Raw genomic sequence first — 12708 nt, forward strand, 5'->3', positions numbered from 1 at the left:
TGACCCGAACTGGAAGCATTTAATGGAGGTACCCCTGTCCTTGTAAGCTAGTCAGGGTGGTTTTTCATTGGTCAAAAAAGGTGGAACTTGAGCCCTGATTTGTCGCCTCATGTTTTCAGTTGGCTTGACGCGTCAATCGATAGCTTCTGATGCCTATTTATTTTATTTTTTTCTGTTGAGGCTAGCAATTACACGTTTCCATTTTCGTTCCTTCAAGAGAGACATTTATGCACGAAACGGAAGACATTCATGCAAAAGCTTAAAAGGAGGAAACCAAAAAAGGAAGACGTTGACAAATGCTTACGATGCAATAACAGTAATGAGAATAATAATAAACTTGAAACCAAAAAATCAAATGAAAAAGTAATTATCATCGAATAAGAAAATCGAAAGCAAAAGTCACAAAAATATGAACTCGCTTCATATGTGTATCGTCTACTATGTAAAGTTAAAATATCTAGGAACACCCCTCGCCCCGCCTTATCTTACCTGCTGACACCCATGAATCCCCAAATCCAGCATTATAGGCCCACACCTCGGCATAAGGTTGTGCAAGGACATTGTTATGTCTTTTTTGCCTCTGGACTCAACCAATGATTCTCGAAAATACCCATGATAAGATAACACATCCCGCCTCAACTTCCACTGTTTCATTTCTGTCTAATCTTCCGAGACTGCCGATCCCTTCCCATCTAACACGGGTAGTGAGATCATGACTCAATCTTCCCAGTGTATAGCTGAGGCCGAATAAGGGAGTACGGCAATCAAAGACCATAAAAAAACCTGCCAGTCTGCGTGACGTGGTTAAATCCCCCTTGCTCGAGCAACGGTTGAACGGGTACTGAAGGGACGTGGTCAAAGTGGAACAAATCAGTTACCGTACCAAGGAATTTTTAGATTCCGCCGTGGAGATTTCCAGCCCCAAGGTTCTGTACGAATCGAACATCCCTCGCCTGTCGTTCCAAGGCCAGCCTCATTCTTTCGCCGTACATCTGCTGTTCTTCTTCTGCCGCCATCTCGTCCGCCGTCTTAGTGCTCTCTTCGAAATCTTCCTGGCAGAACCCAGGTTTGGATGAAAAGCTTAATAATCCCAGCTTCTCTCCGGTCCAAAACAGGATATCGTCATCGTTGACTTGAACATTCCCATTTTGTCCCGGTGCCCGTGTAGAGAGTATTTTCCTCGCTATGTCATCTGACCCGGGCATCGATCCGAAAAGTGACCGGTGGACTACTCGTTCGGACTTACCGATCCTATGTTGGCGGACCTCCGTGAAACCGTCCCTCTCCATCCACTTTAGGCAGCCTTGTCCATCGGAGAAAACCAATCGGGTACCATGATTAATCACAGATAGGAGCTTTGACTGCGAAGCGGTCTGTCGATTTTTCATGGTAGAATTCCGAACAACGCGTGACGGCGGTTCGTTGTCTATACTAGAAGACAGGCCATACAACTCCAGTGATCCTTTGGTATTGTATTCGCCACATGCTATTAATGTTCTACCACCAGCTACGTTCTTAGCTTTCTCAACCTGTTCTTCTGACAGTTGAAAGCGTCGGCGCAGATCGCTGTCAATGCTAGAGAAAGGGTAAGGAAGCGACGTCAAGCTACAAAGCTTTGCGCCCGAGTGAATGGATCCTCTAATTGCCGGAAACATCCGCCGATCGTAGTGTAATATGTTCGAAAATCGACCTGCCACGAAGATATCGTCGGATAATTGACTGCTATTCCCAGGACTTTCGAGATGGAGAATACTCTGCGGCCCCGATTGAGCGAGAGAAGCGTAAGGAGCAAGAGGTGTCGGATCTAGGATATGGGAGAAGTCCCGACCTCCTTTCCTACTCAAATTATCTAATCGCAATTGATATTCCTTTCGACGAGTTGATCCGATTCTAAAATCATGCAAATGCAACCCGTGGAGTGTGCCGACCGTCAAAGGGACCGTGTGATCAGCCGCAGAAAGTGTAGTAATCGACCATTCGAAGGGATGATTTCCAATAACTTGCAGTGTCTCGAGATCAACTTCAATGAGGTCTTAATTGGGGTCAGCGAGTTTTATAACAACATGAATCAGTGAGGATGTCAAGGCAAGGAACTTACGACTCTGGACAGCGAAGAAAGCTGTGTGCCTCCGGCTGTCAACACTCACGCATTCGATCACCCCCGTATTGGTCATTTTCGAGCGTTTCGAAAAGTCAGCACCCGGACCGTCGGCGCATAAAAGACCCGGACCGGATTTTGTCAAAATTGAGCCCTGCCTATTTCGAATACCCTTCACATCCCACAAGCAAATTGAGCCATCATCAAGTGGCGACACTGCGAATAATTCTTCACCACTCGAAGATGGTCTATATAAGGCGGCACCACTAACATCTATTTGATCGCTAAGAGAGCCATGTTGAATTTGGGGCTGCTCGAACCAGCTGACAGCAATCGGACCGTACCTCTGAATATACTCGTTATACCAATTCGTGTTTTCGCCTGGAAACGTGGGGTCCCAATTAGCAGCTATTCGAACCTGTTCCCTCTTCCTCCACTTGGATGATAGTTGCGGGAACCTTTCGAGTCGACTCCAGTGTGATTCGTTTTGATCGTCTACTTGATTCCCAGCTCCTAAGCCATTTGCTGCGCCGCCCCAAATGGCGCCATCCTCGTCAACCCAATCCGATCCTAAACGATGAAGACTAATACGTTCGCGAACGGCGGAGCTAGACAAGCATTGATTTCGCCAAAAATTGCCATCTCGACATAACGCTAAGGAATATTTCGAGACACTTTGAAGGACGACAACGTCACGCGTATCCAAAACTGATTATTACAAAGCTCGCATTAGCGACGGTGGTGGATTTCAGGGATATGGCAATAGTAGGAGTGGGTGCTCACAAGATAGGATGTGTAGGAAGATCTCATCTGGAAGATTTTGAAGAGGGCTAGGATCAGCCATGGTTCATTCGTGGGGTATTTCTAAGAAAAATGGCAACAAGCGAATGGCCGCGAGGCTAAGCAAATTTGCTGTAAGCCGCTCATGGGAATAGACGAAAATAATGATAATAGTAAATAAAGAAGAAATAAGAGCTAAGTTCAGTATTCATACGATACTCGGTGATGGACAAATAACAAGTCTGACAAAGATAGGATTGATGCTTTTGTTTGGAATCAGGCAACTTTGCGAGTACATGGAAATGTCTAGAAATCCCCTCAGCTTATCAGGTTCAATGACGAAAGTTGCAATGGACCGGGATAGATCTCTTTAGCTTAGCTTTTTAGCTTCTTAGGTACATACATGTACCCTAGATATGCACCTAATTAGCTCCGCCGTTTTAATGACGGCGCTAGACAGGGCCACCTGGGGGTGCACTAGATAATCACTACCCAACCCATTCACGGGGTTACTCCTCCCTAAATCTTCTAGGATGTGCTTCCTCCCAATGAATTCCAACCCCAACGATGTTACCATACCAAGGCCCGAAGCTTCGGGAAGGTGGTCTGTGCGTATTTGTACCAATCTCCGCAAAACGGCGAATCTGGGTGCGGGGGGAGAATGGGGCTGGGAATAATCGTATCGGAAATTTACGCCACAGGTGTGGCTTACTCATCATTTTTCATTTCCAACGACATTCCACAACACGGCTACTCAAGCGCGTCAATTTTATCAACAATTTTAAACCGCATAGAGATACAGGGGCTCGGTTGGCCAAGATACTCTAATAATATTTATTCTTAAGGAGGACCTTAATTATCTCAGATGTTATAATCGATACCGAACGAATTTATGTATTATCGCTCGACGATGAATATTTCCCTCAAGAACCACTCCCCTAAGGCTCGTCAGATACCTACGTACCGATAGATACATATGTAGTTAGAATATGAACGGAATTACATACTCACATACAAGGATTTTCTTCGGTCTTTGTGTCCTCTTAGCAGTGGGAAGACGCTCTCCGCCCGTCTTCCGTCGACCCCAGCGCGAGCCATATGGGCACCGGATGGGAGGCTACAGAGCAGCTTACGCCGCCATATCCTGTACATGTTAAGCTCGCATCTTTCAGACAATGGACAAGATAAGCACCAAATCGCATTAAGGCCGCACTGTTTTTCATACCATGATGGGGCAGCAAGGTGAAGGTAACGATGAAGCTAATACCACACAGCGTACTTGGAATTCAAATTCGCCCAGAGGTATGTGTGTATTTTGATCACCACTTAACACATACGACACAAAACCTGTCCCTCACGATGATCATATCAATACTTGAATAATTATTCTAATTATTGGATAGGATTAACCCAATTACAACAAACCCATCTATATTTTCTACGCTGGCGCCAGCAACTATGCCAATGATACATACATGCTTTTAGTACTGCGATATACGCGTCGGCATATGAATTAAAATCGCCATTGAGCTACTACCCGGCTTAGGTATGGTGAGGTATTGAAGAGCTTGGAGATGCGCACTTGTCTCTCAATTCTCGTGCGAATGCAAAATGTATACCTCCTAGATTAATGGTACTATTCAGCTTTCAGCAGAGTAAAATGCGCACAGCAGATTTGGTGAGTGGCTATCTCAAGTTGTTCGGTTGGTTCGTGCTAACTTGGGTGATCTAGCTCATCGTTTATTTGCTATTAGAAGTACTTCTGGCCCGTATGAATCTACTGCCAACTGAAAAAGGAGGCATCGTACCTTCGACACGTAGTAACAATTAGTCGTCTGGTATCCCGTTTTATTTTATTTTGTTACCTACTTAAGTAGGTACGTCGTGCTTGCTAGTTATAACGAGACGAAACTAGCATTTCATCAGGCCTTGACCAGTGCACATTTGTGCACCTCTCTTTTCTTGCTCTTCCCAAACCCATCCCTCAACTAACAACCTTTCATCTACGCTCATCCCAGATACCTTTTCACCGCACCCACTTAAAAAAAAGTTCGACGTATTTCAATTCTGAAATTGATTCCTTCAAAACTCCATCAAGGTCAAGTCCGTTCTTTTTCCGAGATACCTAGGTATATTTTTCTCTGGTACTTGTGGCGTCTCGGTTACACACGTGCTGTTTGCGCCTCGAGATATTTCTCAATATCCACCCATTTGGAAGCTACGAGCTACTGGCTCCTTCCTTCTTTTCAACACACAACGTTTACGTTTACCATTCTTTAGGGACCAATAGGAACGTGTCGAAATCGCAATCCGACGTCCGCACCGTACATCCAGGTAAGTGCAACCATATCCCAGCTTCTTCCACTATGCGAGCTTACCCCTACTCAACTTTCTCACCACACTCTATTGCGACGAACACCTCTCTCCTCTTCACAACTTTCCTAAAGTACGCATACTAGTTTCCCTACAATCTATCCTTATTCTCCACAACCTCTTTTCTCTTTCCCTATCGTTATTGTATCTTACTTCATTCCTAACGTTAAACAAATTTCAGCTATCAATTGGGTTTTTCTCAATTCTTCCTCTGACACCTTGCGCCCCCCTTTCTTGGAAGGAAGGACGATTGGCGCTGCCATACTTCGTTCAGCAACGCTTGTCATATAATTCGGATTACCAAGCACTTGTCGAAGTCAGGTATGTGCGATACAATCTGGTTATGTTTGCGCTTTCATCCTCCTCCTTCTAGGCCCTAAGTGTGTCGTTGTTTCATCGCATCGCATTGCATTGTATCTACCTCGCCCTGCCCTCCCCTGCCCTGCCATGCGTCTTATGTTTGCGCTTCCTTTACTTGAATATAATTGTTCCATATTCTGTCTACATCCGTCATTTCGCCTTCTGTTTAAGTAGTTTCCTCCCATGTATCATGTCGTCACTTCTCATTATTTGGCTGACGTCTTATCCTAGAGCTACTTCCTTCAATGATGACTCCAAGCCAGGACGAGGGCCACGAACGACCTGATTCCCCGCAGACAAGCTCTTCTCAAGCGCCTTTAAAGCTTCCTCAAAGCGCGACCCACCGGGCTCCGTTCTTCAGTGATCTCGATGAAGCCTTCAGAAAAATTACATTGAAGAAATCATCGAATGGCAGCAATTCGCAGCAGACGTCTAATAAGGTCGAATCAAGCCGGGATAACTTACATAAGGAATTTGCCAGCTTGACTTCCCGAGGCAAATCGAATGGACCAGCCGCTTCACCACATGATGTCGCGGTTTCAAGTACCAACGGCTCAATTGGAAGGTCATTGACGGACCACCCGCGCACTCTTCCTCCATCTTCACCTACAGCTATGGACATGGCCCTCGCTAAGGAAAATATAGATGAGCTGACGGAAGTCTTGAAACAAAAGGCTACAGAATCTAAGGCCACCGAGCCTCTCGATACTTCTGCAAACACAGTGGAGAAGATTTTTGATGACTACGCGAGCTCTTCCCCTGCTAATAATGTAGACATTCCCACTCGGGATGGAGCTGTTACTCGATGCGGATTCCGTGGCGAAGAGGAGCGAGGTCGTATTGTGAGCCATCGTCGATTTCAAGTCGGCTCTCCGCCCTCTGATCTCCCTGAGAGCCCCACAAGGGACCTGCGCCTTAGCCATCGACGATCAAGATCCTTATTTGACCTTACCCAAGGTAGTTCTCTAGCCGCCACTACTACCATATCCGATTCACAGCATCTACTTAATGTTGATGCACAGGCCAATGAGCTTGAGGTTCGCAAGCCATTCTTCCCTTCACCATTACGCCTCCCGCCGAAGAAATTCAATCCGGAGAACAGTGACGAGTTCTATAGCGACTTTGGATCGTCCCCTGACATTAAGTATGAATCGAGTGATGATCCGTTCAAGTACGACGAGGGAAACTACAGAATTGCCTTACGCAACACAAAGGAAAAGGAGGTTAGTCAGGCTCTAAGACGAGTAAGCAAGCTTGGTGAGGGTAGCGGCGCTACCATTGGAACGCCAGAGGACAGTTTCTATGATCGCGCACAACCAGCACAAGCGCTAGAAAGGAAGCTTCCAATCCCTCCTCAGAACAACCTCGCTGCAGGATTGCAAAGTAAGCGGCGACGGGGGTCGAATTTCCAACGAGCTGCGGCACCATTGGGATATAAAACTAGTGTGCATGATAACCGTCAACCCGATAGTCCGCCCGATAAGTTCCCGCTCAGGGATTCTACCGGCGGTCGAGACTGGATAACGGAGGCAACTAGCGAGGTTGATATCCATGATGATACCAACCCATTTTCACCCGTATTCAAGGTTACGGGAAGCAGCGTTGCCGATTCTTTTAACGCTGACGACGAAGGCAAGTGGCCTGGCAAGTCCAACGGACGAGCGCGGTTTATTCAGCATCCTGTCGGCCAAGGCCAACCAGAGTCATATGAGCTCCAGACCCTAAAGGATACTAACCAAAGGATAATCCTTCCCAAGAACCAGCCCAATCGCGCTGTTGTACATCCGGATAACTCGACACGCTGGTTCTCCGTTAGAACAAAGGAGATTCCTGTCGCCAACCGAGTGCGAAATTCTCTTACACGAGGTTTATCAAACCCATTTGCTCGCGCTGAAAGTTACAAAAAAGCGGATTTAGACGGGAACTTCAAATCGAAGGTTAACGGCACCAGTAAGTCCAAATACGAATTTCGTGATTCCGCTTCCGATTATGGATTTGGCTCAGCAACCCCCGAAGCCCAGGGTTCTCTAGAAGGTGCCGGGCTACAAAGAATAGAAAGTGAAGACCATCGTGACGGGGATAGGCAACTCGGAAAGGTGGGGCTATACTCCCCTAGCAGCCTACAACCACCTAGCTCATCAGAAGATGTTGAATTCGCACCGAGTGACCGACGCGGGAAACGAGCCGAACAAGGCAAACAATATGAGAAGCGACACGTCGACGAAGACTATCCGGTTCGCAACGGTTATTGGTGGCGTGCTGAGAAAGAAGCAGAACTCGCAAGTAGAACTATGTCGTCAATGGATGGGCCTTCCCTTTCCGCGAAGTCTAAATTCGACTTTGAACTTATCCCTCTCGACCAGGCACAGCGTCAGAAAAAGCAGCAGCGAGAGAGCGGCGAAATTGACGAAACTGAACCAGCGGGAGTTCGGTATAAGCGCGCCATGAGTTCTACATCAAACCGAGTTTTCCAAGACTCCAGTCCGATTTCGCCTCCCCTTCCGATTCATGCTAGGCGAGGCCGTGCAGCGCCCGAACCGTCTATAGATTTGAGTCCTGGAAACAGGCGTTCATATTTGGATATCTTTCAAGGTAAGACCTAATATCACGTATCTGCAGTGACTACGGCTAATATAGATTAGAACTATCTTCTCCCTTCTCCGCAACAAGCGGACCGAGCCTCACACCCGCATCGAGTCGTCCGAAGAAGTTCTTAGGCCAGAATAGTTCCCCCACAACACCCGCTTCTAGCAAGACTGGCCTTAGAGTGGCAAAGCGCTCGTGGGTTGAACGATACAAGCCACAATTAATGTCCACAGGAAAGCAGGGCCGTAGAATTGGCACTGACCAAACTGTAGTTCGCCATTTCGCTGAAAGTGAGAGTGGACTGAGCGCTGGGGCACTAGAAGCCTTGGCGGAAGTACACATTTCCGAGAATAGCTGTCGACGTAGGAAGTATTGGTTCATCCTGATGGCTATACTGGGCATTCTTTTCCCATTCATTGCTGTCCTTGTGCTTGCTGGGAAGTTTAACGAGTGTCTCACTTCTTACACTCGTGGCGAGGTACGCCGACTAACAATCAAGCAGAGGAACTTCATTCGAAATGCGTTCCTCTTCCAGTGCTGCCTCTACACCATCATCGTCTCGGCAGTTATTGCTGTTTACACCAAGAAACCTTAGGTTTTTCATGATTCAGGATACTCAGGAGCTAGGGCTCTCTATATGTACTGAAACTTCTCGGAGACGACGAATAACAATCACGACTACCGCCCATGATTTTCAGCTAGCTATAATGTTTTTCACTTCTTCTGCGACAGCTTTTTTTTTTTTTTTCTCTTCGCATTTGCAGCCTTCAGATTTTCGGCTTTTGAGGTTACTGGTTTTTCTAATTCTGCTGCGGCATCAAAAAATTTGAGTAATTAAATACGACGGTCCACAATGCTATTGACAAAATTGCGCGGTACAAAAAAGGAATGATTGAGGGCATGTATATAATTTGCAGACGCAGAAAGGCTGGCGACGCTGGGGGCTTTTGCTGACATTTTGTTATCGGCAATTTCGCGATGCTTTCAAGATCGCGACATTTTTTCACACTTGCGTTCTCATCAATTGACCCCAACGTTGCGGCGGGGCATATGGTTGATGAGACTACCGACGATTTCATCCGACTCTTCGGTGGTACGATATTGGACGTTCTCTCGATGCGCTGAGTTTACACCCGGCCTGGGACGCCTGGGACTTGCACCTTCTTCATCGCGCTTGATTTATACTAGGTGAAGGACAATACGACGTCTGTGCGCTTCACCTATACCTTCGTTGATTTGGGGCATTTGTAGTCCTCGCGCTTTGGTTGCTGGATATGGCGTCATAAGTTAATCCTTGGATGATCTGCCACTGTCTTATGACAATGAATAGGATGAGGGTGGTCAATCGATCGTGAAGGTCGATGTGAAAAGGCGAGATTTTACGTTTTGAGGCCTTGGTTCTTTTTGAGCTTTGGGGCGGAACTCCGGGGGAGGAAGATGTACATAAGGATTGCACGTAAAAGACACCGGATTGTAAAAAGAGAAAGGAAAGAATTGAACGTTGCACAATGGGAAATGAGATGAAATGGGACATGGAAAAATGAAATGAAAAATGAGGGGATCGATTTGCTTTTGGCGGGCAGTTATCGGCGATAGGAGTTCGGAGTTTCTAAAACTCGCATAGGGAAATGGACGGGTGGGCGAGACAATGATACCGTTTGACGATTGATCAATGCCACAAGGCTACGATTCTCTTCGCGACGGCGAGCACCTCTCGAGCCACACCAGTTGCGCCCCAGGGCTTCAGACTGGCTGGCTGCTGACTTGGAATAAAAACCGGCAATTTCAACCCTTATTAGACACTTCCACCCTGAAAATGCAGTAAAATAAAAAACGACACAATAACCTAAGGAAACAAGTACATAACAAATACTTGTACTTCTCTCTACGCTCTCATGAATATTGCAAAGCTCAAAACTTCGGAACTCTGAAACGTAGCGCAGCCTGCATCGCAGAAATTTGGTGTCTTATGGGCTTATGACATAATCATATTTGGACAGTAAATTATCGTATTGATCGCACGGTGAGCTCTGTTACGGGGTAGCACAGCATAAAAAGCAGGAACCGCCCCGATTTTTCATTTTTGGGTTGGTGGGGGAGGTGCATTAGCATTGAAAATAACGGGAATTTCTACTCACTTCGACCAAATATCTAATGGTTTCCAAATCAGAAATACTTCGATATCGAAATATAGCCAATAGCTCCCGGATCTTACCTTGAATTTGTACCTGTAAACCCTGACCTCGTGTCAAATCAGCTTCGACACCAATGGTCCGGCAATTAGCAATGGGTTTTGACCGCCAGAGGGGCTTCGGCGGCTTCTTAAGTGGAAGAGATGACTGAGATTGTAGGTATATAGGACCTACAAGCATCACCCTCAACCCATCTACTCTACTCTGTTTTCCTTGCGAACACTCCCAATGGTCTTTGTTTTGAAGACATTTACACTGCTGGTTTACCCGTTGCAGGGCATTGATATAAGTAGTTGCCTGTTGATTGTATCAACTATGTCCACCGCACTCAACAATCAACCTGGGCCGTCGACCAACGACCTTATGACGTTGGAACCTGCAGCCGTGACGTCCCTTGTTACAACTAAGTTAGCTATGTGGTATGCTTCTTTGCTCTTATTTGATCCTAACTACACGGCCCGCTTGTGTCTAGGAAAGCTAATACTCATCCCTAGGCCTAGCGAGGATGAAGGCGCTGTTAGTCGCCGCCGTATGCACATGCCTGAAATGTTTATTGAACGTCGTCGCCTTCACTTTGAAAACACGGCCTTCGTAGTTCCCCTCAACTTGCCTCCACGCGGGTCCCCAGCCCCTGAAGCTATCTTACAGTATGGAAATAGGCTCCAATCAGTTGCCACGGAAGAAATCCAACCGGGGATGGTCGCCCACGGTATGTATAGAAACTTGCGTCACTCCAACTATCGGCAATCTCTGACAGTGGGTATAGCTGTGGCTTATATTGAGACCTGGAATGGGAGTGAGCGCGGCTACTCTGGTACGGGGGCTGTCATCTACGGTAACATTGTTGTTACTGCCGGCCATGTTTTGCTTTCCGAGTCCGGCCAGTCACATGTTACCGCCGTACGTGTTACCGTCGGGGAAAGTGTTACGAGCGAATCTCGTCACGGCATCTGCATTGCCTTCAATGGTAACTGGTACGCTACAAATTCGGGTGTCAACGATATGGCTTTTATAAAGCTAGACTGTCCATTTCATACTGTCCAACCTCTCGCCTACTGTCAAAGTCCCTTGATAAGTGAAGGCACAATTGATACTCTCGCCTTCGGGTTCCCTGGAAAGACGGACAGATCTGTATCAAGTGGACCATTATACAAGAGCAAAGCCCCCTTAACGTATAATCAAAACTTAAAGATGTTCGAGCATAAAGGCGATACAGAGAAAGGTATGTGAGGACATATTCCCTTACGTCGAAAGCTTCTCTACGTTGAAGGACCCCCAACTCCCCCCTTCCCTACCCCCACTATTTAAAATCGAAGTACTAGATTTGCTCACAACATCATAGGAAGCTCCGGCGGCCCACTCATTGATGCCTCAGGGCAGGTCATCGCTTTACACTGGGGCTATTGCGGGATCAACCTAGCTGTCACGATTGATCGCAACGGTAACGACTTCGTCCCCTTCCTCCGAATCCTCGGTGTGCCTATCCTAGATGCTACACTACCCGAACAACAGCGAAACATCAGCATTGAGCTTATCGGGGCTCAGGGTGCCGACGGCGTTGTATATGCTTGGTATAAACATTAAAAATTGGGAGGTAATTGAGGGCATAGCGTTAGATGGCGTTACGCTGGGTCGGGTTTTGGCATTTCAACTATTCTATATAGACGGGAAACATGGATAAAGGTGGAATCGCTAGGGCTTAGGGGATTTATACACCTAAATACGCTAGGGGCTTAGCTTCTTTAGACTTGGAACATCGCCAAAATAGTGTCTACTTACAGCGCATAAATATTGTGCATCTTACAAGTACATTGTGCCCAAGTCCACTGTGAATATAGGGCCTACGTCCGCTAATAAGCCCTAGAAGCTGAGGCTTAAAACGCCAACTTCATAGTGCATTTACAACACGCCAGGCTCAACCTCCACTGCTGCAAAGGAATATGTATCTTATCGCTTGATTTATATGAAACAATACTTAAAGCTCCCCTCTTCCTTTTACAACAACCTACCTACCCAGAAGGTACTTGAAAATCATTAGAAATATGTATCTTCAGTGAAAATTAGGCAATCAGATACATCTATACTATGGATGGTTTAGACAAGGCCCTGTCTCCAGTATTGCCTTTTAGATCCTGTAGCGAATCTGCTAAACTTTTGGCCGCGACCTTCGTAGTAGGTATACTATTACGCATACCTAGGTACTGGAAATATAATTCTATTGCCTCTGCAAATAAGCACCTTTACGTGGCTAGCTTACTTAGCTCTACTACCATGTCGTCAGGTACCATCTAAATCCCTAACATATCCTGAATTCATATC

At 46.5% G+C, this 12708-nt stretch overlaps 3 protein-coding genes across 3 annotated transcripts; 2 read left to right on the plus strand and 1 right to left on the minus strand.

Moving 5' to 3' along the window:
- Positions 1-321: 321 nt before the first annotated feature.
- On the minus strand, positions 322-3602 carry F4822DRAFT_418633 (F-box domain-containing protein). The gene is made up of 3 exons (XM_051459545.1): positions 2882-3602; positions 2099-2806; positions 322-2032 (listed from the first exon to the last, which is right to left on the minus strand). Exons 1-3 carry the CDS (start codon positions 2940-2942, stop codon positions 894-896), a joined length of 1908 nt encoding a protein of 635 aa, XP_051309872.1. The 5' UTR covers positions 2943-3602; the 3' UTR covers positions 322-893.
- Positions 3603-5622: 2020 nt separating this feature from the next.
- F4822DRAFT_60831 (uncharacterized protein) lies at positions 5623-9103 on the plus strand. The gene is made up of 2 exons (XM_051463735.1): positions 5623-8203; positions 8254-9103. Exons 1-2 carry the CDS (start codon positions 5857-5859, stop codon positions 8790-8792), a joined length of 2886 nt encoding a protein of 961 aa, XP_051309873.1. The 5' UTR covers positions 5623-5856; the 3' UTR covers positions 8793-9103.
- Positions 9104-10296: 1193 nt separating this feature from the next.
- F4822DRAFT_418637 (trypsin-like cysteine/serine peptidase domain-containing protein) lies at positions 10297-12284 on the plus strand. Its single transcript, XM_051459546.1, has 4 exons — positions 10297-10808; positions 10884-11098; positions 11156-11611; positions 11732-12284. The coding sequence occupies exons 1-4, from the start codon at positions 10618-10620 to the stop codon at positions 11971-11973; spliced, it is 1104 nt and encodes a 367-aa protein (XP_051309874.1). The 5' UTR covers positions 10297-10617; the 3' UTR covers positions 11974-12284.
- The last annotated feature ends 424 nt before the right edge of the window (positions 12285-12708 follow it).

Source organism: Hypoxylon trugodes, assembly GCF_022578975.1.
Source record: "Hypoxylon trugodes strain CBS 135444 unplaced genomic scaffold F4822scaffold_10, whole genome shotgun sequence".
Classification (NCBI taxonomy): Eukaryota; Fungi; Ascomycota; class Sordariomycetes; order Xylariales; family Hypoxylaceae; genus Hypoxylon; species Hypoxylon trugodes.